This window comes from Thermobia domestica, chromosome 7, assembly GCF_964235325.1.
Source record: "Thermobia domestica chromosome 7, izTheDome1.hap1.1, whole genome shotgun sequence".
Lineage (NCBI taxonomy): Eukaryota > Metazoa > Arthropoda > Insecta > Zygentoma > Lepismatidae > Thermobia > Thermobia domestica.
The window spans coordinates 158,322,682-158,350,276 of NC_137460.1; the positions used below are offsets into that span (position 1 = coordinate 158,322,682).

The 27,595-nt window shown below is 35.4% G+C and overlaps 1 protein-coding gene across 1 annotated transcript in view; it reads right to left on the bottom strand.

Moving 5' to 3' along the window:
- Nucleotides 1–1,099: 1,099 nt before the first annotated feature.
- The window catches only part of beg (malonyl-CoA-acyl carrier protein transacylase beg), a 39,904-nt gene continuing 13,408 nt past the window's right edge, over nucleotides 1,100–27,595 (bottom strand). The window contains exons 2-4 of the mRNA XM_081765490.1: nucleotides 18,838–19,585; nucleotides 4,820–5,037; nucleotides 1,100–1,571 (exon numbers count right to left, since the gene is read on the bottom strand). Of these exons, the coding sequence (XP_081621616.1) occupies nucleotides 1,176–1,571; nucleotides 4,820–5,037; nucleotides 18,838–19,585 (1,362 nt within the window). The 3' untranslated portion in view covers nucleotides 1,100–1,175. The remainder of the gene's footprint in view (nucleotides 1,572–4,819; nucleotides 5,038–18,837; nucleotides 19,586–27,595) is intronic.

Genomic DNA, 27,595 nt, shown 5'->3' on the forward strand with positions numbered 1-27,595 from the left:
CTTTAAAAAAAAATAAAGGCTGAGGCAGACTCTGGATCCGCACCGAACATTGTTCTTCGCTATCTATTATCGTTTTCGCTCTAAGAGCAAATGGCCGAATTACTACCACTTTCTTTTTTTCTTTTTTTCTTTTTTGTAAAAGGGTACAGGCGGAAATGAAGTCAATGGGACAGTGAATACATATAAAAAAAAATTCCTGCTATTACCTTGTCGACAGAATACGGATATACACACCAAGGCGCTGGTTTCATATCTGCACTTGATAGCTCGGAGAAAGAGGCTCTGGCTTGTCAGCGCTGACAAATTTGCCGGAATTAATTTTTAATACTTGCTCACAGGTTGTAGACACCGATTGTCAGTGCGCTGTGATCCAAACAAATGTCTACGGCTTAATTGCAGCTATTTTTAATATGCCTGCGGTGTGGAGGAAGAAAAACGAATTCCACTATAACAGACATGTAATTGACAAATGCTGGAGTGAGATTTACTGAGGGACAGAAAAAGGAAGATGAGTAAATATACATTACAAAATACTATATTATTACTCTTGTTATTATAGTTTCCCTTTTGCTTCAGGTCGCCTATTCATTACGATGCAGAGGATTGTTTGAAAAATATATTAAACGATATTCCTCTTTACCAAGAATTCAACTAAAACTCATTCTGGTATACTGTAAAAATATTTTCACATCTGCCTTCAGTTCCTCACCCAAGTGATGATATTCACAATCTTTTTTCCTATTTTCATTTATTGCATGGATACCTACTGCTTTGTTTCTGAGTGTTAATGTGGCACTATTAGGGCCATATTTAACATTTTTGCCGCCCTGGGCCATAAAAATTGATATCCCATCAATATAACTAAAAACCTATGTAGAAAATTTGAGACAGTGGACTGAATAATCAAAGTGGAAATGGAAAATTACGCAGAATAAATGTAAAAATACCATGTATGCGTGTGCACAAGAAAGAAAAAATTCAATTCAATAAATAAATAAATAAATAAAAAATCTTGTACATCTTCAATTCCTCTGATTATATGCTTAAATTGCATACACCTCAGAATATATTCTGTGATAAATAAATAAATAAATAAATGTACAGATGTAAGGATTTTTTAATTAACAAATTCACAATTCTATAAATTTGTTTACAAAACGATATATTTGAAACCACTAGACTTCAAGACTAACAGTACTATTCCATGCTTTTCCATTTACTAGTTTTAATATTGTCTTCAAAGACTGTCCAGGACCACACTCAAAAGTTCTTGGGAAATTTTCTCCTACAGATCGTTCATATAATACATGCATAGTTTGTTCCCACTTTACAGGTTTATAGATTTGCTTTGGTAATGTTTTCTTAATGTCATCAGCATTTTTATACTTTTTACCATGTATGTTGGAGTGCACAGAAATCAATGGATCACTTAAATTCACTCTTTTAATAGCTTCTCGAAATGGCTCTACTGCAGGTTTCATCAAATCCGTGTGAAACGCTCCAGACACAGGAAGCCTTTTGGTGCGCTTCAATTTAAAGTGCTTCCAATTCTCTTCTATAAATTTCAGCGCCTACAACAATAAAATAATAATAATAAATAAAAAATATATAAAAAACAAAGAAGTCACACACAAACGAAATACAATTAATAAAACAGAGATCTAACATATTGAAATTCTGATTAACATTATATTATCTGTGTTGGGAAGCATACGAAAATACAAACCACTTTATAAATATGTAGCAACTAGCTTAGCTCATCTCTGATACAGTGTCATATCATGTGTTTATAGTCGACAACATCGTGTTGGAGTTTTTCAGGATTGTCCCCTTAAGTGTGCTCGAGGATTTCTGTCTTTTTGTTTATTTTTATATTGCACCTTTCCTTTAACCAGCCGTAAAATTAAATAACCTCCAATTTATTTTAAGTCAATAGAGGAAAATTATTAAGTTTTAACATCAAGGAGATTTCACGCTGCAATATATTATTACAATTAGACTAATAATTTTATCTTCTTATTTACTTTCCAAATTTGAGAAAATACACCATTCAGATTGAATAAACATAGTTTACATATCTTAATTTAAAATACACTAACAAACATAAAAGTACGAGTATATAGCTGTTTAAAGAACTGTAAAATCTGAGAACATTAATAAAAATAAACATGTACAAAAGCACGTAAACCTCTTTCATATTTACGGATTTTTTTTTTTCTTACGTGCTTCGCACAATGTTGTAGGCAAGTTATAAGAGCTAAAATTCGGAAACAAAATATTCTTTTTTGCAAACTTCATGAGTTTAGAGGTTTGTAATGATCTTTTATTTAATTAATTCTTTTATATATATATATAAATCAACATTACACAGTGCATTATACTATTGGTAATAATGATGTGTTACACTTACGGGGAATAATGAGCTTTTCTATTTGTAAACATATACAATTGGCAAAATATTCTAGGTTATAGCTCACGTTTATTTGCTTAGACAAAGTAGTATTACCTATGAGAGAATATCGATAAGTAAATTCAATGTTTACCATACTGAAAACAGAATACTACACTGAAGCTCACAGGCAAGGGTGATCAGTAGATAAATTATCTGTAACTCATCTTGCACACTAATATTTATTTATATTGTGGCGGTCAATTTTGTATTTCTGTTTTTCTTTTCCTTTTTAAGGAAGCATGGTGGAATTTATATAAATAACTGTAAAGTAACAAATTCCAGAAAACCGACTAAAATCTAATTTAATATATATATATATATATATATATATATATATATATATATATATAAGACACTAGAATACGTCTCCAAATCGGATACCAAAGTTTAATCCTTACTTTCCTGCCATTTTATCATTTCAACAAAAGCTTTATTATTTATCTGCATCATCGCGGTGGCTCAGTGGCAAAGCCACCAGACCATCTCTGGTGCATGGGGTCCTTGGTTCGATCCCAGCTCGCGCCAAGTGAACTTTGTGATGGACAAACACCGTGTGCGTGGGTTTTCTCGGGATTCTCCCGTTTCCTCCAACTTTCTTCATTCATTTCTCACCATCACCATCTCCTTTAGCCTAGGCGGCATAATCGTGGGACGTAAAACAAAGATTTCATTTTTTTTTTTTTCATTTACATCGACTATTCTCTTTTTTACTCTACAGAGTTTATCAGCCGAACACTGCATTTATGACTTATTTCACTCAAAATATTTATTATGTTTTAATGCTGAAATTTTATAGATCATGCCATTAGTTTTCGCTCCACGACTTCGACTCCCATGTATGTAAATGAGAAAAGACGGTAAGAAAGAAAAATATACCTAGCACTTGATCACTAATTCTCCATTCAGTCCAGCTAATTTTCCCGATCATTTCCATTTAGAAAAACACTCATTTTTCGTTGCTTCTGCGTAGGATCCACGTTTCTACCTTGTGGAGTACAATACTCTACGCGAAACATCTGATTAGCTTTTCTTATCTATCATTCTACTTACAGATTTCTGTAATTTCTAAATATTGTTTGTACTTCATAGCTTTCAAATCTCCTCTGGAGTCTTGGTCACAGAGGATAAAAACAGGAAGAACTAAACAAACTTAAAAAGAATAAATTTTTCTTACTATATTTTATTATTATAATAATTAAACAATTTTTGTAATATATCTATCCATTTATAATTTCCTTGAGTACTAAATTTTTTTCACATGGTTTGTTTAAGAGTTTTGATAAAACATTCTACAATATGTTGTTTTACGAAGACACAGGCTGAAAATGGAGGGCTCAAAATTGGAAAATTCGCAAAATATCATATCTCTATAACTTACGGTTCTCGAGATATGGCTCCTTAGATCTCCCGAAATCCGAACATTTTTGGCCAATATTTGCGGAACGGTGGGCAGCTGGCCAGTGGCCACCGGTTACTATTTGGTACTAAAATATTCACCATCTTCTTACGTATATTGATCAACACCAATATGATCTCTCCGTAACTTACAGTTCCCGAGATATGGTTCCTTAAATCTCCTAAAGTCGGAATATTTTGGCCAATATTTCGGGACATAGTAAGAGTGACCCGAAAAATTCCACCACTTCTTTCAGATAGGTTTTGGTGCTCTATCGAATGGAGGGCTCAAAATTGAAAAATTCGCAAACAACAGACACACACACACAGACATAGAGAATTCAGTAACGAACTTTATAAGTTCGTTGAAAATAAAAAACATCAAGGAATAAAACGGAACGGACTTACAAAGGAAAGGGCGGTGCTGGAAAAGACTTTGTCGAGTTCAACAATCACACATCAAATAGTGCGATCATTGAACCATTTGATGTGATTGTTGAACTCGACAAAATCCGTTCCAGCACCGCCCCTTGGTAAACCCATTCCGTTTTATTTCTTGGTGTTTTTATTTTTCTTCCTGTTTTTATCCTTCGTGAACAAGACTCCAGGAGAGAGTTGAAAGCTCGGAAGTACAAACAATATTTAAGAATTACAGAAATCTATAAGTAAAATGATAGAATCCTGAGCGTGATTTTACATTTTCTTAACTACTTTATTCAAAGACCCACAAAAAATATTTCTTGTTCCTAAATGCTTCTATCCCTAGTCCTATCCTTGTTTTTATTTTGAACTTACACTTCATGACTTAATCATACTAACTAGGAATTTAAAAGCTGTCCTCAGTTCTATTTCCCGGCCTTATACTTCTTTTTGTTTTTCTCTTTGTAACTTAATTTTCATCAACAGTTTTTAGAAACAACACTCAAAATATATCTAATAGCCTTATTGCAAATATTTGAAATTAGAGCATACCTCCATATGGCCAGCTATTACTTTACACGACGGATAGAGATAGTTGGCTACTGCACATACAGGATCTTCAATGCCTCGTTCCTTACACCATTCCCTAGCTCGTAAACACGCATAACCAAGCTGGGAATCTGGACCATACATTACGGTCAACATACCACTGGGAACTATTTCTGAAGCCAATTGCATAGCCTCAGCGCGAATTTGGACTACTCTTAATGCTGAAAATAAATAAATATATTATCAAAATACAGCAATATACAATGTCTCATATATAAGTATCATGCTTTCTTTTCACAGCTAAAGTAGTTGTTAAAGACGTTCAGTTCTCTGAAATACCGAAAGTAAAAGCAAGTATTTTAATTTAAGAATATGAGAACAAAGACTGTTTATTGACGAATTTTCCAGGTACGATAGCCATTACTCTTCTGTATTTCTCTGTCAACTGAGTTTCATGAATTCCATTTTGACTAATGTTTGGTCCCGCTTTTGATTCAAATGATTCAGACTCGTGTTCAATTCTCGATAAGAACCATTTTGATTTAGATTCTATGTTAATGTTAAGTAAAATACACTATGTTAAGTCCATGAATAATATATCCAAAAAATTTAACATATTGAAAACGATATTTACTATTTACTATAATACTATACTATATTAGAGACACAAGAATTTTGAGTGGAGTTGATTTTGAGTTGAACATTCCTTTCAACAGCAAGGCTATATGAGACGGAACTTACTGATTAATGTGGAATCAGATAATTATAATAATTATATATTCTTAACAGGAACTTCTCTCCCCCCCCCTTTCTTTTTTATGCATCTTCGAGCATCTACGACTTATTAGAACGACTAAAAGTTTACTTTTCACATTTACTAACCAATATTTGATCAGAAATCAGATAATTTTAAACGTACCAACTATGTTTTAGCAATATATATAGACACTTAATTAATTCTTTGTGAAACTAACAAAGAATAATGAAACCAAGACATTCTACAGAATAACAAAGCAAAATCACGTCAATGGATCGGTAGGGGCTTGAATTCCGATCCCATGCTTATTGGGCAATTCTTAGACCAATTGAACTAACAGCAACATATTTTTCCCCTCTTCAAAATCTCTACTGGTAAGTCTCTGTCAGCTGTTTACAAAAGTAATTCAATAATGATGCATTTTCAGTTGAGAAAGCTTGGGCATATTGCATATAAAATTATTCAAGTTATTTATTTTTCTGTACACTAAGTACTACTAGCCACAAAGTAACCAATATGTGTGTTAATATAAAAGAAACAATCAATTAACATAACGCCACTGATCACTGTATTAGCAGAAACACGAACCTTCCGGCTTACCGAATCGTTCGTTTACCAATTGAATAATCAATGATTCTATTTTTGTACTTTTGCGCTTTATTCCATCTTGTGCCTACTAGCATTTAGTGCATATAACATTATTTAAATAATGATATATGTAATATATCAAATCTTAATGAATTGTAACATTCCCGTTGCTAGATTACCTCGACAAATTGGCCATAGGTGGCAGCTTACTCGGGTTTTTAGAAAGGAAGAGCCAAAACAGGAAGACTGCTCACACAACTGGTATCTTACTACGAAATGCAATTGCCCAGGACGCGAGGCACGTTGTTCCGAGATCCCGCCAGTCCAGCGACAGATTTTCTATGTTATTTTATCACTGTTCTCTGCCTATTTGTACTTGACACGTATGCACTACGGACTCTATTAACGTAGCTGTGTAAGATTGAGTCTACCTTCAGCTTGAAATATAGTAATACTACTGACTCACTGCAACATCAGTGCGTAATATTATTTGAATCCATTTCTACCTTCTTCACGTTAGCTTGACAAACTTATTTATACGTAATGAGATAACGTCTTTACTTCCACTTCTACTTAAACATATTTCGTTTTTTCCTCCACGTTATGGCTTTCAAGAATCAATGTATCATCACCCAGTTTTATATCATATTTGTACTTTTGGTTCTATTTATCAAATTTATCAACGTGTCCCTTATGTACAGAAATTGATCATTTACGAGAACTCATCAAAATAGTTCATGAAGATAACTTAAAAGACTTACGCCCGCTATACACTACTACGAGATAAATCCTAGGAAATATCTTAGGATGTATCTTCGGAAAAATGTTATACATATCTCGTATGAAATCCTATCTTTTTGTGCCATGCACGTGAAGAGTTTTCCTGTCTGACCGAATGACGGTTTTCAGTAGTATGAAAGAGTTCTATTTATTTAAAAATACAAAATTGATTAATTCCTATGCTAACTACGATACAAGGCGCTACATTGTTAAATTGGACACCTCTTAAAAAAGGATAAAAATCAGAAGGGTGTTGCGTGTTGGTGTACTTTTGGCGCAACCACATTTTAGAAGATTTACAGGCAAAATTCAGTACTTTGCATGAAAAGACATTTATAAAGAACAAATTTCTGCAAGCAATAGAATTAAATACGAAGTAATACACCTGTATTTTATGTTTAAAAGTGTAGAGTTACTAGTGTAAAATCATTATAAGTGTTTTACGAAGGGAGGGACAATATTCAGCAGAAGGGGTCCAACTACTTTTTCTAAGAAATGTTACAATTTCAGTAGTTTGTGTTCACATTAGTTTAATTTAGGTTAGTTCAAGTTAGTTATAGTTAGGTTAGGTTATGTTAATTATATTAGTATAGGGGTCAAGCAAAATTTTCAAAAAATGATAGAATTTCGCATATTTTATTAATATTAGGCTAGTTTAAGTTCGTCTACTATCATTAGGTTAGATTTGGTTAGGTTGTGTTAGGTTTACGTACTTGCATCTTCCATTTCTCCTGTAAATTTTTACGTACTTCTGGACCTCTTCTGCGATACGTTTACCTAAGTGAGTGCATGTGAAATATGACCGGTGACACTATTTTCCACCACCGGCGTATTTCTGCACAGTTTACAGAAGCTGTAATCTATGTTTTCAAGGACAGCGCTATTAGCGTCATACCATGAACAGTGCTATTCAAACTCGTGTCATTGCCAAAACCCACTCCTTTTCACTACCTTCGCTGACGTGCCTGCTTCCTTCGGACGTAATCCTCGCTAACACTCGGGCCTCGGCTTCGCCTTGTGCTGACTCGGTTAGATAGCATTCGTGCTTTTTAGTGGCCACCTATCACAGATTGATTTGTGTTATTTACAGCATAGTTTTTATTCTATATATCCAGACTCCGTATTTGTATGCAAATTGTAAAAGAAGTGTAGATTTCAACAATTCCTTTTGATGCCCCCCTTGAATTTTATCTATGCCATGTGAGATATTTTCATGTCGCTCAGCGTAAATCATTTAGGAAACAATAAGAAGGAAATAAGAGACAAATTATAACTTTTCAACAATTATTTCGAGTGGTGCGCCGGAAGTAAACCCGCACGATTAGAATTAGCAAAATATACCTAATCAGTTATTTGTTTTCATCTCCTCTCACCTGATGTCGCTTAAATCGAAATCTTACGAATTTTCTTTCCGAAATAGAGCGTGCTGTAAACAAGAGAAATCTCATAGGATCGTTCAGAACATAGGGAATGACATGCGATATGATGCCATCCACGTTGAGATTTTGACTCTAGGACAAATCATAAGAGATTTCTTAGGACCTATCCTACAGTGTATAGCAGGCCTTACTTACACATTAAGAGCTTTAAAATACTTCCACTAACTTTCACCAGTTACCTTCGTGAATACCGTTACAGTTCGAGTAAAGTTTTCCTTAAGTTACTCCTAGAATAAGAAATGGTATTATCGGGAGAAAGACATATTATATTAATTCGAACAAATGTACCTATTATTATTTCCAACTTATATATACATACAGGGTGGCCTAAAGATAGGTATACACCCCTGCATTGATCAAGTATAACATTCTAGCTTATAGGTTTCTCTGCTTCGGCTGTTCCGAGCTTAAGATATAAGTAAAAATACACTAAGGACAAATAATAAAGAAACTAAGTCTACTTGATGGATAACAAATAAGAAATGATATAAAAAGCAATGAGTTGATCAGTACGGGATTGTATACCTACTTTGGGGCCACTCTGTATATATTTCAAAACAACTGTCCTGATCTTGAATTTCTAATCATTTTCCACCAGAGTTTCAGAAAAAGTACAGCAACGTTTAATAACATGACCCTTTTTTCGCATAAGTTACTATTTGGCAGTGGTATATTTAAAAAAAAAAAAAAAAAAAATCGGAACTAGCTTGCGGCACGAAATACTTATAAAATACATAAATTTCGCCTGGTTATAAAATCTTTTTTTTTTTTTAAAAAAAAAAGAAAATCGGAGAGGGGATCGGAACACACTAAACACGCCCCTATTATCTGGGAACAAAAAGATGCGTACACAAAAGAATTTTAGTTTTAAATGTCGATGGTGATTTCCTCGTTGGAATAGTTAACGATTTAAAAACTCTACGTTACGAAGACAGGAAAGCAGGATTCCTCAGTTACCCGTTCAAAACGGGATTTTCCCTAATCATCATCTGCATGACACTCGTTTTCATACCGTGCTGTACATACATTTTAGTCTCATTGTATTATGATTATCATCTTTGTACATACATTTTAGTCTCATTGTATTATGATTATTATCTTTCATAATCAAAACAGAACAGAAACGGGATTATACTTATTTTCACTTTAAATTAATTTATTTCGGAATTTTATTTAAATTTTATTAAAAAATAAAGTGATTTAAATCAGTTTGATTTAAATTAATCCGCCCTGAACAAACGCCAATTTTCTCCATTACATATGGATTATTGTCACCCGTTTACTTTTCCAATTCAACAAGGCAAAGAATATAAGAAACAACTTTTCATTTTCTCGCTTTGTATATAATTAGAACAGAGAAATCAAAATAAGGCATTTATAAATGAAAATACAGTATGAACTGCTTGTCTGGAGTAACGTTAGCTACCACGGATGAATAACTGAAATCACAGATGAAATGGACGGTCATGTTTTGATTTGGATTAAAAGTATAAATGAATGAATGAATAGAAAAAAAGAAAAGAAAAAGTCAGAGTTGCGATGACAGTCGGTAAGGCGTCTAGAGGATGCCTCAGGTTCGATCCCTCGTGGGGTCGGACACATTTCCTTCTACCTTTGTTCCCAAGAGACCCAGCCTCTGTAAACTGGATACTTAGGATGTAAAGGCAGACTCAAGGTGTTGCACTACATCCACACCCCTTGCACGTGCCGCGGTCAAGAAATAGACTTGTCTCCACATCGCCCGTTGGCCATATCAGCCTATCTTCGGGCATCATTTACGTTTTCATCATTTTAAACATTGTTTTTTAATTGTCAGTTTATCAGACAGTACAGGATTCACACTGACCTTGAAAGTCTGAGAAATTACAACGAGTCAGTGAAATCTCCTATACTTCATAGAACAGTTAGGGAATTTTATTTGGCTGGTCAGGGAAGATATGAAGAACACATCAAAGAATCAAGAATATTGGATGAAGGATGCCAAGAAGATAAGAAAAGGACTGGAAAAAGAAAAGAAAAACTATCTTCAGAGCTCAAGAAAGCCAAGGAATACCGAAAGGTTCTCCTTGTACGCTTTGAAAAAAGAACTGCATCAAAAACTGAAATACTACAGAAGAAAAAAATAACTTACGGCTGTTGGTTGTAGATAATCAAAGAGATGCGGCAAATTATGATATATTTTTACTTGTTTGTGTTATTTATAATTATTGTTTGATACCAGTGTTTTATTGTATTCCAAATGCAAAAAAATCAACTCACAACTAGCTGAACCTGCGCTCTCTACACAGCGCATCATTCACATATGAGCATGAATCTCCTTGTCATTTCTCACATCATCTGTACATGTCCTTTTACAGAGACAAGTGAAAGACGTCTTGATAAAAATCGGCAAGGGGTACCACAAAGGGGAGATTTTTTCGATTACTTTTTCAATATCTCGCACCATCTGCAAGATTTGAGCCTACTTCCGGTTGGAGTTTCTTAATTCATGTATGATCAGAGTTTTCTTTCTTCTTGCATGCAGTACGTAATAAGCAACGACATTACATACACAATTAGTCATAATGTCAGTGATATATGGTATCCATTGGGCAATAAAGATTTATCTTAGCCTGGAGAAATGGTTATCCTACGTTTTTCATTATCATTTGGCCATGAACCAAACGCCTGAGATATATACAACCCCTATACTACTGTCAGTGTCTTGATACACAATATACAGGGACTCGTCTCAAAACTAACCCAACTGGAAATATTACTAAACACAATAAAACCATATCCCGAAATTATGTCTTACGGAACACTGGTGTACCCGTGGTAATCTAGATACTATAAATTTTAGTAATTATAATGTAATAAGTAGTTTTTGTAGAAGTAAAAGAAAAAGGGGGGATTCTCTAATACTAGTAAATTCAGCTAAACTAGGCAACGCTAAAGAATTAACGGAATAATGTAATGTTTCCATAGAATTTGAATTCGAGAGCACCAGCTTTTTTGGAAAAACTCAATTTAATTATTGTAGCAATTTATAGAAGCCCACAAGACACAACTACACATTTTTTTACCCACCTAAATATCTTATTAGATAAAATACGAAAAACACATGAAAAACATATCTTAATTTGCAGAGACTTCAACAATGATTTTTTAATAAACACGAACGAAAGAAGGGAAGTAATCTCCTTAATAAACTCATACAACATAAATTATATAAAATCAGAAAACCAACTCGAATAACTCCTCATTCAAAAATAGCAAAAGACAATGCGGTAATTAATTTACATGCAGATTACATAAAATATGAAATCATTGATGAACTCTCAGACCACACTTGCCAATTGTTACACATAGGCTTGGAGTACAATCACACAAACAATAACGTAAAAATAGAAACTAGAATACTAAACCACAAAAAAATATAAATACATTTCTTGATTTTCTAAGAAACGCACATTGGAATGCCATGTATGAAAAACATGGGATAGAAGACAAATTTTGCTACTTTCTTACTATGCTCAACAATAGCTTTTATAAATCATTTCCAAAAACAAAGCGTACAGTAAAGAAAACAGCGCATAGAAGTTGGATAACGCAGGAAATTACAGAATACAGTAAACTAAAACAAAAATTACTAAAAGAAAAAAATGTTTCACCTTATAGAAAAATCGAAATAAAAATTTTTATTAAATTCTATAAAGCATTAATTAGAAACATTAAACAGGCACACTACACCAATATCATTACTCATTCTAGGAATAAAACCAAGTCTTTCTGGCAAGCTGTCAGAGATCACATACACATAAAAGATACAAAAGTGAGCAATATTAAAAAGTTAATAATTGATGATACAATAATAGAGGAACCTATTGAAAAAATATGACGAATTTAACGAATTTTACGGAAACAGCTGAGAAGCTAGTAAAAATAAGAGAATCCGATGCAGCCATTAAACTGTTAGCAAACGGGATACCGCGTTCTGTTTACAGTATATTTCTCACACCAATATTAGAAAACGAGGTATTGCATCAAATTAGTCTATTGCAGGAAAATAAGTCAACAAATGACGAAATATCGACAAAAATAATAAAACTATGTAAAGAGTCATTGACACCACATCTAACGTATTTATTTAATCAGTGCTTAATAAATGGAGTCTTTCCTGATGCTCTTAAAATAGCTCAAGTAAGACCAATATACAAGAAGGGAGACACCACATCCGTCGAAAATTACAGACTCATCTCGCTGCTACCTGCTTTCAGTAAAATATTTAAACACCTAATAAAGAGCAGACTATTGGACTTTATCATACGCCAGAATATTATAACAAACGAGCAACACAGCTTTGTGCCCAACAAAAGCACCCAAACCGCTACCTATAGCTTAATAGACCACATACTAAAAGGAATAAATGAAAACTTTTTAGTACTCGGTATTGTTTACGATCTGAGTAAAGCATTTGATGTAATAAACCGTGATATTCTACTGAAAAAAACTAGAACATTACGGCATACGTGGAAACTCAAATTATTTAGAAAATAGGAAGCAATCAGTCGAAATTATAAGAAATACAGGTAATACTCAAATGAAACACAAATCGACTTATCGAGAAACAAAATATGAAGTGTCACAAGGCTCGGTTCTAGGTCCACCCCTGTTCCTACTATATATAAACGATCTACCTAGCAACTCTATGCTGACGATACTTCAGTGATTATCAAAGGTAAAGATACAAAATCTCTTGTTAACAATGTACATGACATAACAAAAAAAAACTTCCCTTTTGGTTTGATAGTAAGTTAATCAGTTGGTTTTAAACAATACGAAAACACAATATACACTTTTCCACTCAGCACATGCTAAAAATACTAATAAATCCACAATAAATCTAAACGACCCATCCATACTGCTAGTCAACGAAACAAAATTTTTAGGTATTATAATAGATGAGCACTTCAGATGGAGTAGTCATGTTGAAACAACTATACATAAACTAAATCCAAGACTATATGCCCTAAGAGTGTTAAAAGATACTTTAACTCTAAAAGGCTTAATACAAATTTACTATGGATCCATATACCCTATCATAAAGTATGGCATCCTGTTTTGGGGTAACGCAACTGAAAGCAAATCTATATTTATTAAACAAAACAGGCCATCCGTACCATTGCAAACTTACACTACAAGCTGCAAATCGCATTTTAAAAAGTTAAAGATATTAACAGTTCCATCTATTTATATATATGAAGCATCCACTTTCAGTCTAACACTAAATGAAGATGAAGCGTAAGATCATCATTACAATTCTAGAGATCAAAATAAAAAAATCAATAAAAATAAAAATATATACAACTATATTGTATTGGAATGTATAATGCATAGGGTATGATTTTTTCTTTTTTTTTAAAAAAAAAAATCAACACTTCCAGTGTACCTCTAAAAAATGTAATAAAGAAATAATGGTCATGTTTTTTAAATATTCAATTAGAACTGGACAATCTACACAAAATTTGGAAAAGACCACGAAAACCGCACGTTTCTAGCACTTCTCGTTTTCGAGATCTGATTGTTGAAAGGATTGGAGACAAATACACAAATCTAGCATTTTAGTATATAGAAAGTAATTAATAGGGCTCGGAACTTGAAGACCTAAAAATTGCAAAAAAAAAAAAAAAAAAAAAAAAAAAAAAAAAAAAAAAAAAAAGGACCTATAAAAAGACCTAAATATACTGTATCTAAAAAAAGGACCTAAAAAATGGAAAAACGGACGTAAAAACATGACCCAATTTAATTAGAACTATATATTTAATGGATATCATGCTCAAGAAATACAAGCTTCTGGTAGGTTAACGGTCTGTCCTTCTTCCGCAAACTGAAATACAAACTAAAATAAGAAAACTATCCCCTCTTACTTCTCCCCCTTGCTGGAGGACACTGTTACACCTCCTTATCTGACTTGTGATTGTTGCAGATCTGGTCTTATCAGTCCAGTCGTTGAAGAATGTCTTATCTTTTGAATTTTCTTTACTAAAGAAAAAAATGTTTAAGAGGTGGTGGTGATTCGAGTTAATGACCAGTAAATTTATTGTTGAAAGATGAAGGGCAAAAAAAGACGTTAAGACCGATTAAAAGCTTAAAAAAGACCAATAAACAAAAAATTCCGAAAAAGCATAAAAGGACAAATAAAATCCACCATTTTCTAGCCTACAATGATCCGAAATAAATATATAGGGTGGCCCAAAAGTAGGTATACATCCCTGCATTGATTAAGTATAACATTCTAGTTTATGCATTTATTTGCTTCGACTTTTCCGGGTTTAAGTTATAAGTAAAAAGAGGTTAAGAAAAAAACAATAAAGAAACTAGGTCTACCTGTTTGAAAACAATAAGAAATGCTATAAAATACAGTGAGCTGATCAGTACGGGACTGCATACCTACTTCTGGGCCCCCTGTATATCTGTATATTATGTTGAGCCTCGTCTTCGGGCAAACTCAACTTCCGGGCCCTAGTAATTACAGTAAGAATATAAGCTTATATTGTACGAGTATTTAAAAAATAATAAGGACAGCATTACACGGCTATGGGAATGGTGGAGACCAATTAGAAAATGTATTTTTTTTCTTCTAAAACTAACCCACAAATGAGTTCGCAGTGTTATAGATTAGGGAAAATATACTTATTTAGTCATGGAAATCAGTATCACACTTTCAGTGTGAATCCTGTATCACATTATTATTTAATTTTTTTTTAATGAACTTAATGGCAAATACCAACAGAAAAAAATATCTAATTTTTATTTTACTGGTAGACCATTTACTGCAGTGAGTGATTCATCAGTTCCTCGTCGCTCATCGGCAGGAAATTCTAAAGAAAATAACGTAGTGCAGTTTCGCGATCACCGAACCTCGGTTCATCGAGTCCTACTGTATACGGTACTTATGTTTTACGGAACAGAATTAAGAGACAGAAAACCAGCAATAAGCCCTTTCTAAATTTAATATTATCATCAACCAAAACTAGAAAATAAAATTCAGATGTTAATGATTTAAAAAAAAAAAAAAAAAAAAAAGTCAGTTTCTTCAGAACAAAAAATTATTGCTTCTCTCCTTTTGCTATTTAAGTATCTTTCAAGAAACCGTAAGTACCTTACATTTTCATTTTCATCTTTCATATAAAAAGCATCGAAGAACCAAATATATAATATAGTCTATACTTGTTGAAAGCGACGTAAAAAAAAATCCAGTTTTACGTCCCACGTTTATTACGGGTAGGCTAAAGAAGACGGTGATGATGAGAAATGTATGAAATGGTGGAATGAAAAGTTGGAGGAAAGGGAGATCCTCGAGAAAACCCACGCAAATGGTTTTTGTCCACCACAAGGTTCACTTGACGCGAGCTGGGATCGAAGCAGGGACCCTATGCATCAGAGGTGACGCTCTACCACTTAGCTACCGAGGTCCCGCTGAAAGTGACGTGTTTACATGAGATAGTCATGTATTGCAATACAATGTGCAATCCGTAACACATTAATTTCTTTTCTCTCCTCTAAAAGAAAAATCACTATTTAAAATAATGCATAAAAATTTTAAAGAAATAATATTTATGTTTTGATTAGTCGTAACCTACTAGAACGTTGCCTCCATGCAGTTTTCATTTATTATTAAACTCAATCCTGTCTTTGTCTTCTTTATGTTTCCCATTACCAAAAGAAAAATTGGGTCTACAATTGCATTATGGTATGTGATACCACTCACCAGTTCTTGCGAAAATATACAATGTTCAGATTTCTTTTAAATTCTTGAATGTTGTTTCCTCGCGCATATCAGTATTTATACTAACTTTTCAGACCATTAAACAAAATTCCTGATCAATTAACGAGCTACTTTAAATTAAAAACTAATATTATATGTGTATGAACCTATTTCCAAGGGCTACATTTATACAACAATTATTTGAATGGAATACTTTAATTTCTTTTTTATCGTATCAACTTCTTCATTTTAATTATTTTGTGAGAAAAACATTGTTTATTTACTTGATATATATTACACTGCATAGCTTTTCAGTAGTAAGTTGGGCACAACAGTTCTGCCTCTTAGAGAGCATTTTAGGTGCGAACTTACTTTTAACGTGTACGATTGCTCTTGTGAGCAGTGTTTCTTCTAGACATGTTTTTGGGGGAGCATTGCCCCCCCCCCGCGGAGACCAAAATAATACGTCAATAATTTAATAATAAATAGAATAGTATCAGCAGTGCCCCCCCCCCCCCCTCCGAACTGTTTCTGAAAGCAACATTGCTAGTGAGGACTACATCTTGCTTTTGCATGTGATCTCGGGTTCGAGTTGCGATAAAGTCTAAAAGATTTTCAGCGCTGGCCCAGCGGGGAGCTACTTGATTTCTTCTAGGTAGTGGATTGAGAAAACCAGAAATAATAGAGACGGAAGTCGATGCGCTGACTATCTATCATCATACATGTGGGTGGAATAATTGATCATAACTGTTCACGAGGTTCTAGATCACAGTTCATTATTATCATTATTTTTACTGTGATTATATATAAACACTTGCTTCTAATATATATATTCAGCTATAAGATGTTACAGATTTGTTTTATACAACTTGTAGATAGGAAGGGCATGAGGGAAAACAATGGTAACTTTCAATTAATAATAATAATAATAATAACAATAATAATAATAATAATAATAATAATAATAATAATAATAATAATAATAATAATAATAATAAAGTTTCGTATAGAATACAATGGAAACACCGATGTGAGCTGATTTGTATTTGGTCTAGGAATTAATTCGTGCGGTTTTACAAAAGATGGCGTAACTAGCTTATTGTCCCATAGTTTCGTTGATCCACACATGCGTTGAAAACTACTGTCATTGAGCATCTTGTTTAGTATATGTCAGTTGCTTGAAGCGGAAACAACAACATTTTTTCTTCAACTGAAAATGGCGCATTTTGTGCCTGATAAAGTGTTTTTGCGGGGAGTTATTCTTCATTGCTTTAACATGAAGAAAAGTGCTACCGCAAGTCATCATATTTTAGTGGAAGTGTTTGGTGACCATGCTCTAGCTGAGCGAACGTGTCAGAAGTGGTTTGCACGGTTTAAAGGTGGTGATTTCAGCTTGGAAGACCAAAAGCAATTTGGACAGCCAAAAGAATTTGAAGATGAAGAATTGAGAGCATTGCTTGATAAGGATTCGTGTCAAACGCAGGACGAACTTGCAGAAGCATTTGGAGTTGAGCAAACAACAGTTTCCAAATGTCTCAAAGCCATAGAAATGATTCAAAAGATGTCTTATTGGGTTTCACATAAATTGAAAAGAAAGACGTTGAAAGAAGAAAAACCGTTTGCGAATTGCTGCTTCAAAGACAGAAAAGGAAGGGATTTTTGCATCGAATTGTAACTGGTGATGAGAAGTGGATTCATTACGAGAATCCTAAACGAAAAAAGGCCTGGGTGAAGTAAGGTGAACCAGGTCCTTCACAACCGAAACGAGATATTCATTGTGCAAAGATTATGCTGTATATATGGTGGGATTTGAAACGTGTGGTGTACTATGAACTTCTGAAACTTGGTGAAACTATTAATGGACACCGCTATCGACAACAATTAATGCGTTTGAAGCAAGCTCTGGCCTGAAAACGACCAGAATGGAATAACAGGCATAATAAACTTATTTATCAAGATGATAACGCTCGACCACATGTCGCAAAACCGGTCAAAACCTATTTGGAAAATGTCGGATGGAAAGTGTTACTCCACCCGCGATATTCACCAGACACTGCTCCGTCTGACTACTACTTGATCGATTGCATGAATAACGATTTGATTGGACAGCGGTTCACTTCTTCAGAAAATATCGAAAAATGGATCTTTGATTAGATTGCGTCAAAAGATGAGGAATTCTTTCGACACGGAATCCGTAAATTGCCTGAAAGATGGGAGAAAGTAGTGGCTAACGATGGACAATATTTTTGTTAACGTATTCATTTACTTTGTTTTTGAAATAAAGCTTCAATTTTTATTAAAAACCGCACGAATTAATTCCTAGACCAAATAGAAAGAATTCAAGTAAGAACAATAGATTTCGGCATATAGTCACCTTGTTACTATATAAAAATATTTTTTTTTTTATTACCTCTTGTTGCATTGATTCTTTAATTGGTCGTTTCGTCCATCAATTTTCCTCCGAACATTGACAGTTTAGCCTATTCTTGAGAACAAGTGAATTTTCAACATTATCTTCTTTTTTTAAACATGAATCTAAAATTTACAACATAAATAAGTTGTGAAAATAATTATTCGTAACCGCCACTACCATTTATATCTGATACGTCTACTAGAATCAACGCAACAAAAGGTGATAAAAGCTTTTATTTTCGTTTTACTATATTCTAGAAAATGTTTTCAGGTTGAACATGAAAATAACACTAACCATCTTCAAATGACAATGCACCAGCAAACACCAATGCTGTAATTTCCCCAACACTGAAGCCAGCTGTAGCCATACAATCATTTATTGCATTTGGTCTTTCTTCCTTCAACTTCTCAACGGCTGCTAATGAAGTCACAAAAATGGCTGGTTGACAATGGATGGTTTTGTCAAGTTTCTCTTTTGGCCCATTTAAGCATAACTCTAGCAAATCATACTCTAAAATTTTATTTGCAACCTGATATAATTCTTGTGCAACTGGAAATTTTAGTAAATTCTTTCCCATTCCAACAAACTGACTTCCCTGTCCAGGGAAAAGTAAGATGGATGTTTCTTTTGGGTCCACTTTCGGCCTTACTGCATGTCTCGCCTGATTTCGCTTCCAATGTGCTCCCTCGGGATATGGCAAAGTGCTCCACTCTTCTACCTCGCTTTCTGGTTTGATGTTTTCAAATGTTGCTGCATTGTCCAACAGTTCCTTCACACTTTCACCTTTCTTCTGGTTAAAATCATTGTCAACATTGGACTCACTTGGGCTTTCAAATGGAACCGCTCTCACACGTCGAACATAAGATCGACTTTGTAACCATGTTTTACTAACCTTATAGCAATTTGGTACAACGCGACTTTTAAGAGCAGTGCTCAAAATAGTACCTGAGGTTCTTTGAAATTTAACACTTTGTAAAACACACTCCAAGCAATACGAAGATGCACTAGACATCATATTTTTATTTCTTTGATGGAAGGCAATCTGAAAAATAAAAATATATATAAATCGAATGTTAATTATTCAAAATTATATTTATTCAATATAATTACATGATTAATATTCACCAACACTTAATTACAAATAAGCAAAGCGAAATGAAGGAATGCATCACCACATAAAACATCTTTAAACGAACTATACAAATGCTGTAACTGGCAATTATTATTTTCAAAACAGTGAGAGGAGATCGCGGCGTTACTGTCCAAGCGAATGCTGTTGCAGAGTATTGTACACATTTATCAGTGTGCCTGACATATGTGGAACAGTAGCATGTAATATATAGAATGTTTTATGAGTAAAGCTGAACAGCTACAGAAGTGATTTACTCAGTGCTCTTCACACAACCATTAGGAATAAACATCCATGGGAATTGTCGAAGTACTCTTCTGTGTGACATCATCAAACCGAATACCATTAGTGCTATGATCACAATATGCAACGTTTCATTTGGTATACACTTACTTGGTTGGTCTCCCAATATCCCGCTGATACCCTCATTTCTTTGAATCGATGAACAGCAGCTCATAGAGGCTTTGGTTTACCTCACATCAGGTCATTTGCTTGCAATTTTACGTTCTTCTTCAGTCAAACGTTATATCAGACATGGTCCTAAAGTTTAATGAGAGATCCGAATATGAGCTCCCACCGAAATTGAATTCTGGTTTCTCACACTAACAGCAAGAACACTAAGATATACTCACAAGGGATCTCGCTTTTGGAAGCGCTACGAGGTGTGCGAAATGCAGTGTGGGCATGAACTGAAGCATCGTTAGAGTAATTAATAGTTGGTTGGATTGAGGTTTAGCGTCCCTTTTAGTACCAAAGCTGTGTGAGAAGTGAACTTATAGCTTACCTGAGATCCGAACCACATAAACTCCCGCCGGAAATCGGACCCGGGTCTTCGGTGCTAAAGGCGCGTACACTAATCATTTAGCTATGAGGGAGCTCTTAATTCTGTGCGAAATCATTTATAGTTCTATATATCTGCGTCTTTGTTGTGTGTACGGGGTGAACATGCTACTATACGTACACTGAAAATTAAAAGCATCATCAACTTTGTCTATGTTTCATTTGTGTATTCTTCGTCTCTTAAACAAGTAATTGTGATAAGTGATTAATATTCAGCATGTTATGTGAAAGAAAGAAAGAAAAGTATATGACAAAGAGAAACTTGAGAACATGCCGTGACATCGATGAAACTTTTAATTTATAAATAAATAAATAGAAATATTTAAATAAAAGCAAACAGGAAAATCTTAATCTAATACCACATTAACGCACAAAGAGTGAAAAAGTGACTGACTGGACCGGAACTCGAACCCGGGACCTTCGGCATACCGTACCGATGCGGTAACCAGAACGCCACCCAGCCCGCTTCCCAGAACAGCCACTCACTCTCGAGGTCGGTGCTCTCCACGTGGGTTGTACCACGGCCCCCTGATGCGATTGCTGTACACCTTACAGTTTGTATATCTGACGAACGAAAAAAAAAAGTCACTGAAAACCGTACCATCTAGCCTAGAAAACGCAATTCCCGAAATTCGTCTTATTTACAGTCAAGAGTATTCGGAGAATATTTACTAAAAAGTTCAAGGTTCTACTTTTTATAGTTTTGAATATCTAGTGAACGCCAGAAATCAAAGATGCAAGGAAAATATTTATAGAAAATTTCAAGGTTCTACACCTTACAATTTCGAAGATCTAAAAAACAGCGGTATGCGATCAATAAATGGACCTTCAACAATACCAAGGACAGTCGCTCATTTGTCGCTGACTGGCATAATCTTATCTGCATACTAAGAGAGGTGAAAAGTTTGCATTTGTATGGTGGTTAACTGAATGACGGGATCCGCGCCAAAAATACATTGCCATGATTGGTCTACTAGCCATGCTGTCATATAAACATCACGGAAACTTGTTTTAAAAACGTTCCACTTCACTATTTAACTAATGATCCCTTTTGTAACTACCTATTACACAATTTTTCATTACATGATTATTAGATTGATGCTTTCGCCCTCTATAACCTGATGAATTTCAGCTGTGTGCATATCCTAGTACGGAGCCACTTCGGTTGGGAATAACGTTCTTTGTGCATGTGTGCGCTAATCTGTAGATTTGCTTAGAAATTAAAATATTTAATTTCTTCTACTAGAAATCGTAGTTAAGAGTAAAGAAAAATACGAGAAAATCATTTATAAGCGTATTTGAGTATCTAAATAATAAAATTAAAATATGAAAAAAGTAATAAAAATTAGAAATAAAAAGAAAAATTAAAAACGAACTAGTAGTGGAAGATGGGTGAAGCTTAAATTTTTTAAATGCTTTTTTCTCTCTTTCTATCCCTCTTTCTCGCTACAGTTACCACAGATTACTTTCCAGAGTCAGTCTTGCGCTGATTGAATTAAACGCGACCACGAGGGGCTTTTCTAAATACATACCGATAAACATAAATTGTGGGAAAAATAGGTTGTTTTAATATATTAATATTCATTAAGATTGTTTCAATTTGTTTGAATTATAATAGAGAACTATGAATATTCATTTATATATATGACTATGGTAGAAAGAAACTGTATCCATGTTAACCACATTCAACTCCTAACCTCCTATTTCCTCCTGTTCTGTAATTTATAAATATATGCTTATCAGAAAATTGTAAAAACAATATCATATAACAAGTAAGGTCACTATTAGCTATTTTCGCTAAATGCTTCATGAGATAGGAGAAGAAAAAATACATAGAAAGGAACAAGATATGAAACATTCAATTGATCACCATTTTGATGCAAAGAGAGAGCATTATCAGATTCAAAATAGAGAGTTTAGTGGAAGGAAATAAAACTTTTCCGCTAAATCTTTTCCACTTTTAACTTGTACAAGGACCATCTCCTCATTTTGGATATCGATATCATGCCTATCTATTACTCTCGTTTCTTTTTTCCCCTCTCTTTCTCCTATCTGACAATACGTTTATGGCGTACTCTCTTATCTTCTGTATGTACACATATATGCATAGACACTAGTCTTCGCTCTAAGAGCAGTTATGATGCGACGTGCGATGGATTCATACAGTCGTGAATGTTAGAAAGTGGAATATTACACCACTCCGCGTGAGGGCATCTCTTAGTTCCGTGAGAAAGAATGTACGGGGAAATCTGTGCCGGATAAGCGTCTCCAAAACGGACCACAGATATCTATTTACAGTTCCGGGGATCGGACCTTCAAGGGAAGTGATAAACTTCATCCCGATGTTCCTCGAACCATATCGCAACAGCTCGAACTGTGTAAACGGGTGCTTTATCATCCTGAATATGGCGTCATTGCCAAGACATAACATCTCGACCATAGGATGCACATGGTCTAATACAATGGCTACACAATTACATGGCGCTAGAAGACCGGTAAGCGTCAGTACAAGATCAACTGAAAGCCAACGGTCCACAGCATGACAGAGCCGCCGCCATATTTCACAACACGCTCCTTTGGGCGTCCGTCACAAATAAGTGAAATAAAAAGAACACTGACTCATCCGACCATATCACAAATGTTTAGTCATCAGTGGCTTATGTTGTATATTTGTGGTATCATTGGCATGTGCTAAAGCGTTATGGTCCCCTATCAGGGGTTATGCCCATACTACCGGACCCTATATGTCCTTGTCATGATGGATTCGCGGTGGACTGTGATTGGCAACACAACCTGTGGGGAACCGCAGAAGCACAACGATTCTAAGAATGGGAACTCTCCCTGAGGATTTTTTTCCGACCATTGTTCCTCCTCCTAGACATCGTTTTGCCATGAGATTTGTAGGCCGTTATTACCTTGGACACTGAACACGCCGAACACATTGCCACTTTCGTCACGCTCGTACTATACAACCGAGCGCCAATAATTTGCTCTCTTTAGAAACCAGAGAGATCTTCCTTTCACATTATCACCGTCTGCTCAGTTCGCTGTACATTACCGTTCTACCACTCCTCACGCTGTACGGAGTTTGTTCTAACCCAACACCATCAACAGTCCGGCGCTGCGGTCTCCGCCTGCCATTTGCTAACACACACACACACACACACACACACACATATATATATATATATATATATATATATATATATATATATATATATATATATATATATATATATATGTGTGTGTGTGTGTGTGTGTGTGTGTACATAAAGAGTTCGAAACACTCCAAATCCAACTGTCGAACTATACGGGAGAAGGATTGAACAGGCGCATGTTGTAGCGCAATGTAGGGTTATTGGTACCACCTTCTGCCACTGACGGGCTAGTAAACTCAACTCATAGTGTTTTTCTACAGAGAAGTTCCTTAACGTGTAAATGAGACTGTATTTGGATGTATAAGATTTATTAATGTTACCGGAAGACCAAATCTATTGTCTCGGTTTCGTCATTTACGTCGTCTGTTCGTCCATAGGATTGCTATCCTCACGTTTCTGGTTTGTCCAAGTATCCAATTGAATTCCGAAATGAGACATTAAGAACAAAATGTGCGTATTCTGCAGACCATTCGCAATATCTTCAATATTCGGTTGTGCATGCCTGGAGAACTCCTTCTCTAAACTGGAAATGTCGTACATCTTTGCGCTGAAAACCGCTGATAATGAAATGGCCCCTATGTTCCTCATTGATCAATGATCGCCATGTTTGTGACCCGATTGTGGTCACACATGTGTATGGCGACAACTGGATCACACTACACGAACTAGGTACATCGTACAGCTGTATTAACTAAGAGATGTTCAGTCCTTTCTTGAAGTAGTGCTATAATCGATCAAGGAATCAATCTTTATCCATAGAACTATGACAACTGTCACGAATCAGGATAGCATTTTGGACTGTACTATAATGTTCTTTGCTATCATTCTGGATCATGAGATCTTGTTAAATGACGATTTCAGTTGCTTTTGATCGCTGTTTGTCCCCGTTTTTATCGGATGAGATTCCATTATGTATAAGATGGTCCAAGCAAGCTGATGACGAGTACAACATCTCAATCCAATACCAGAACACTGAAAAGGGCCTGAAGAAGAACGAACCTAGGGGAACTTACAAATTCATCTAGATATGTCAAGATGACATTCGACAGACCTTCTGCGTGTACTAAAATATGCAAATCTCAAGGTAAAAATTGATTTCCTAACATTGTCCTTTGCAGCGAGAATAATAAACTTTGCTTTTGTGCGGTATTATCAGAGAAACGCAAGTTTAATGAACTATCAGCATGATACAATGAATATGTTATTGTGTCGTGTTACCAACACTCCGATTTTCTTTTCATAAACTTCCTGTTGTGGATGTTCCAAACTTTGTCTACCAGAATATCCTCAAAACATTATCACACAATACTAAAAAATGCACAGTAAATACTTACACTGGATAAAAGCTTTTGTGAAAACCGAAACCGGTGACCATAAAATTTTACATGCAAAGCAATAACGGGATTTTCCCGTTGTTGCTTTGCATTTAAAGTAATAACAGGATTTTCCCGGTGGCTGAGGCGGGAGTTTCCCGATTTACCGGACCACCCATCTTTATAATGAAACGGGACAGTTCCGATTCCCGAATAAGCGAATATACTATTGGTGTTGGGGTGATGTGGATGGAACTTCCATTCTGCTGTTCCAAGTCCAAATGGAGGACAATTTCTCTCGGATGTAAGCCGAGAAGCGGTTTGGATTCCGCTTTAAACTTATGTGACCCCTTCCAGCATAACCCTGTTGTTGCATAATAACGCCAAGGCGAAACAAACTTATTTCTGTCTATATGTAATATAGATACATGGAGCAAATTATTTAAACAAAAAAAAAATCTTTTTTTCAAGAAAAACATGGTTTTGTCAAGCCTGATTTGCATCATGTATGTACTTTCATGCATGAAAGTTAGAAATTGCTTACCTAGATGCGCTCAGTTGCAGTAAGACAACCATATTTCGGTTGTCTTGCTGCGCAACACCCGTCGGTCCGTACTGAGACGTTTGTTGAATCCAAAATGTTCCGATCGCTCTAACAAAGCAAAAGAAGATTTGATAAGTTACATATTTTAGGCATTGAAAGTCATCTTATGCGTTGCATTCAGATAGATCGCATGTACAATATAGGCATTCCGAAAAACTTAGTTACGACAAACAATTAGGAAACTGTAACTGGAAATTAATTTAATTTTCATGCTAGTAATCCAAAATACATTGTCAGTTTGTCAAAATAATTTCCAGCCCTTCCTAGTCTAGTGACAGCAATACTATAAAGCATTTACAGGTTAGAATCTACATAGAAAAGCAATATGTAGTTAGAGAGTTAAATATTTTTTGTTTATTTGGAATATACGTTTTCGTTTCACAATGTGGATATATAAACGAAAATCTCCAGTGTGACGTTCATCCTGGATCAAAACTGGCCTTCCGTATTGAAGCAAGGACGCTAACCGTGTAGAATGATACTGAAGAGCTAGTTCACTTGTGTGGTTCTCAAAAAGAATACAGGGTGTGATTGAAAAGTACCGGAACTTTTCCCGCCGCACGGCTCCCTGGCGTTCGAAAAATGTGAGGGGTGGGGGAAAATGTGCGCGGGACCTTCCTCTTTCAAGCGGAACTTAGCCCAGTGCGCTGCGAGCAGCGGTTGAGAAAGCATCGCTGTCCGCGCGAACGTCGTTTTGGTCGTCGGTCACGTTTTTTGAGCGGCGAAAATGGAGTCAAAGATTAACCAACGCTACGCCATCAAGTTTTGTGTCAAACTAAAAAAGACGTTCACCGAGACCCAGGACCTGCTCAAGGAAGCCTTTGGGGAAGATGTGATGTCCCGTACTCGGATCTTTGAGTGGCACAAGGCCTTCAGGGAAGGCCGGGAGGACGCCGATGACGAACCACGCTCTGGGAGGCCGTCGACGTCGAAAATCGATGAAAACGTCGACCGAGTTCGCGAATACCTGAACCTGAACCGTCGGACAACCCTCCGGGAGATCAGCGAAGAACTTAATTTGACATACTATGCAGTGCAAAAAATTGTGACTGAAGAATTGAACATGCGGAAGGTGTGCGCCAAACTGGTCCCCAAGGTGTTGACCGAGGAGCAAAAAGAACTGCGAGTGAAAATGAGTCGTGAAGTGCTGGATTGTGTGGAAGCCGACGAAGAGTTATTAGACAGTGTGATCAGTGATGAAACATAGTGCTACGAGTACGACCCCGAGATGAAACGTGGTGCTACGAGCGTTGGTCAATCTTTGACTCCATTTTCGGCGCTCAAAAAACCTGACCGACGACCAAAACGACGTTCGCGCGGACAGCGATGCTTTCTCAACCGCTGCTCGCAGCGCACTGGGCCAAGTTCCGCTTGAAAGAGGAAGGTCCGCGCACATTTTCCCCCCACCCCTCATATTTTTCGAACGCCAGGGAGCCGCGCGGCGGGAAAAGTTCCGGTACTTTTCAATCACACCCTGTAATTTCGATTTGTATCAATTAAGGTAGTGTATATTAATAATTCCATGTGTGTGTGAAAAGGCACTTACTTTAACATTGAAAACAATTCAGTTTCAGTTAAATCAAGATTAAAGTTTACCATTAAGCCATTCCATAGCCAACAGCATTGGTAAAAAAATTCAAGAAGTTATATTGATGACTTTTCATTCATACTTTTTAACATTGTAATACATAAAGTGAACAATGCAAGAAATAATTAAATAAATAAAATAATACAAATTTGCTATTCAACTACACCAAAGAGAGGAAAGTTGTATCTGAAGATTTTATAAAGTAATGAGGTAAATGCATGGATTAAATACTCTTAAATTAGAGAAAGTAGCTTTCAAACCTTCCGCACTGGTTACAACAAGGACTTCATGACGTGCTTATGTTCATGACGTTTTATGTTATTATGCAACAACAGGGTTATGCTGGAAGGGGTCACATAAGTTTAAAGCGGAATCCAAACCGCTTCTCGGCTTACATCCGAGAGAAATTGTCCTCCATTT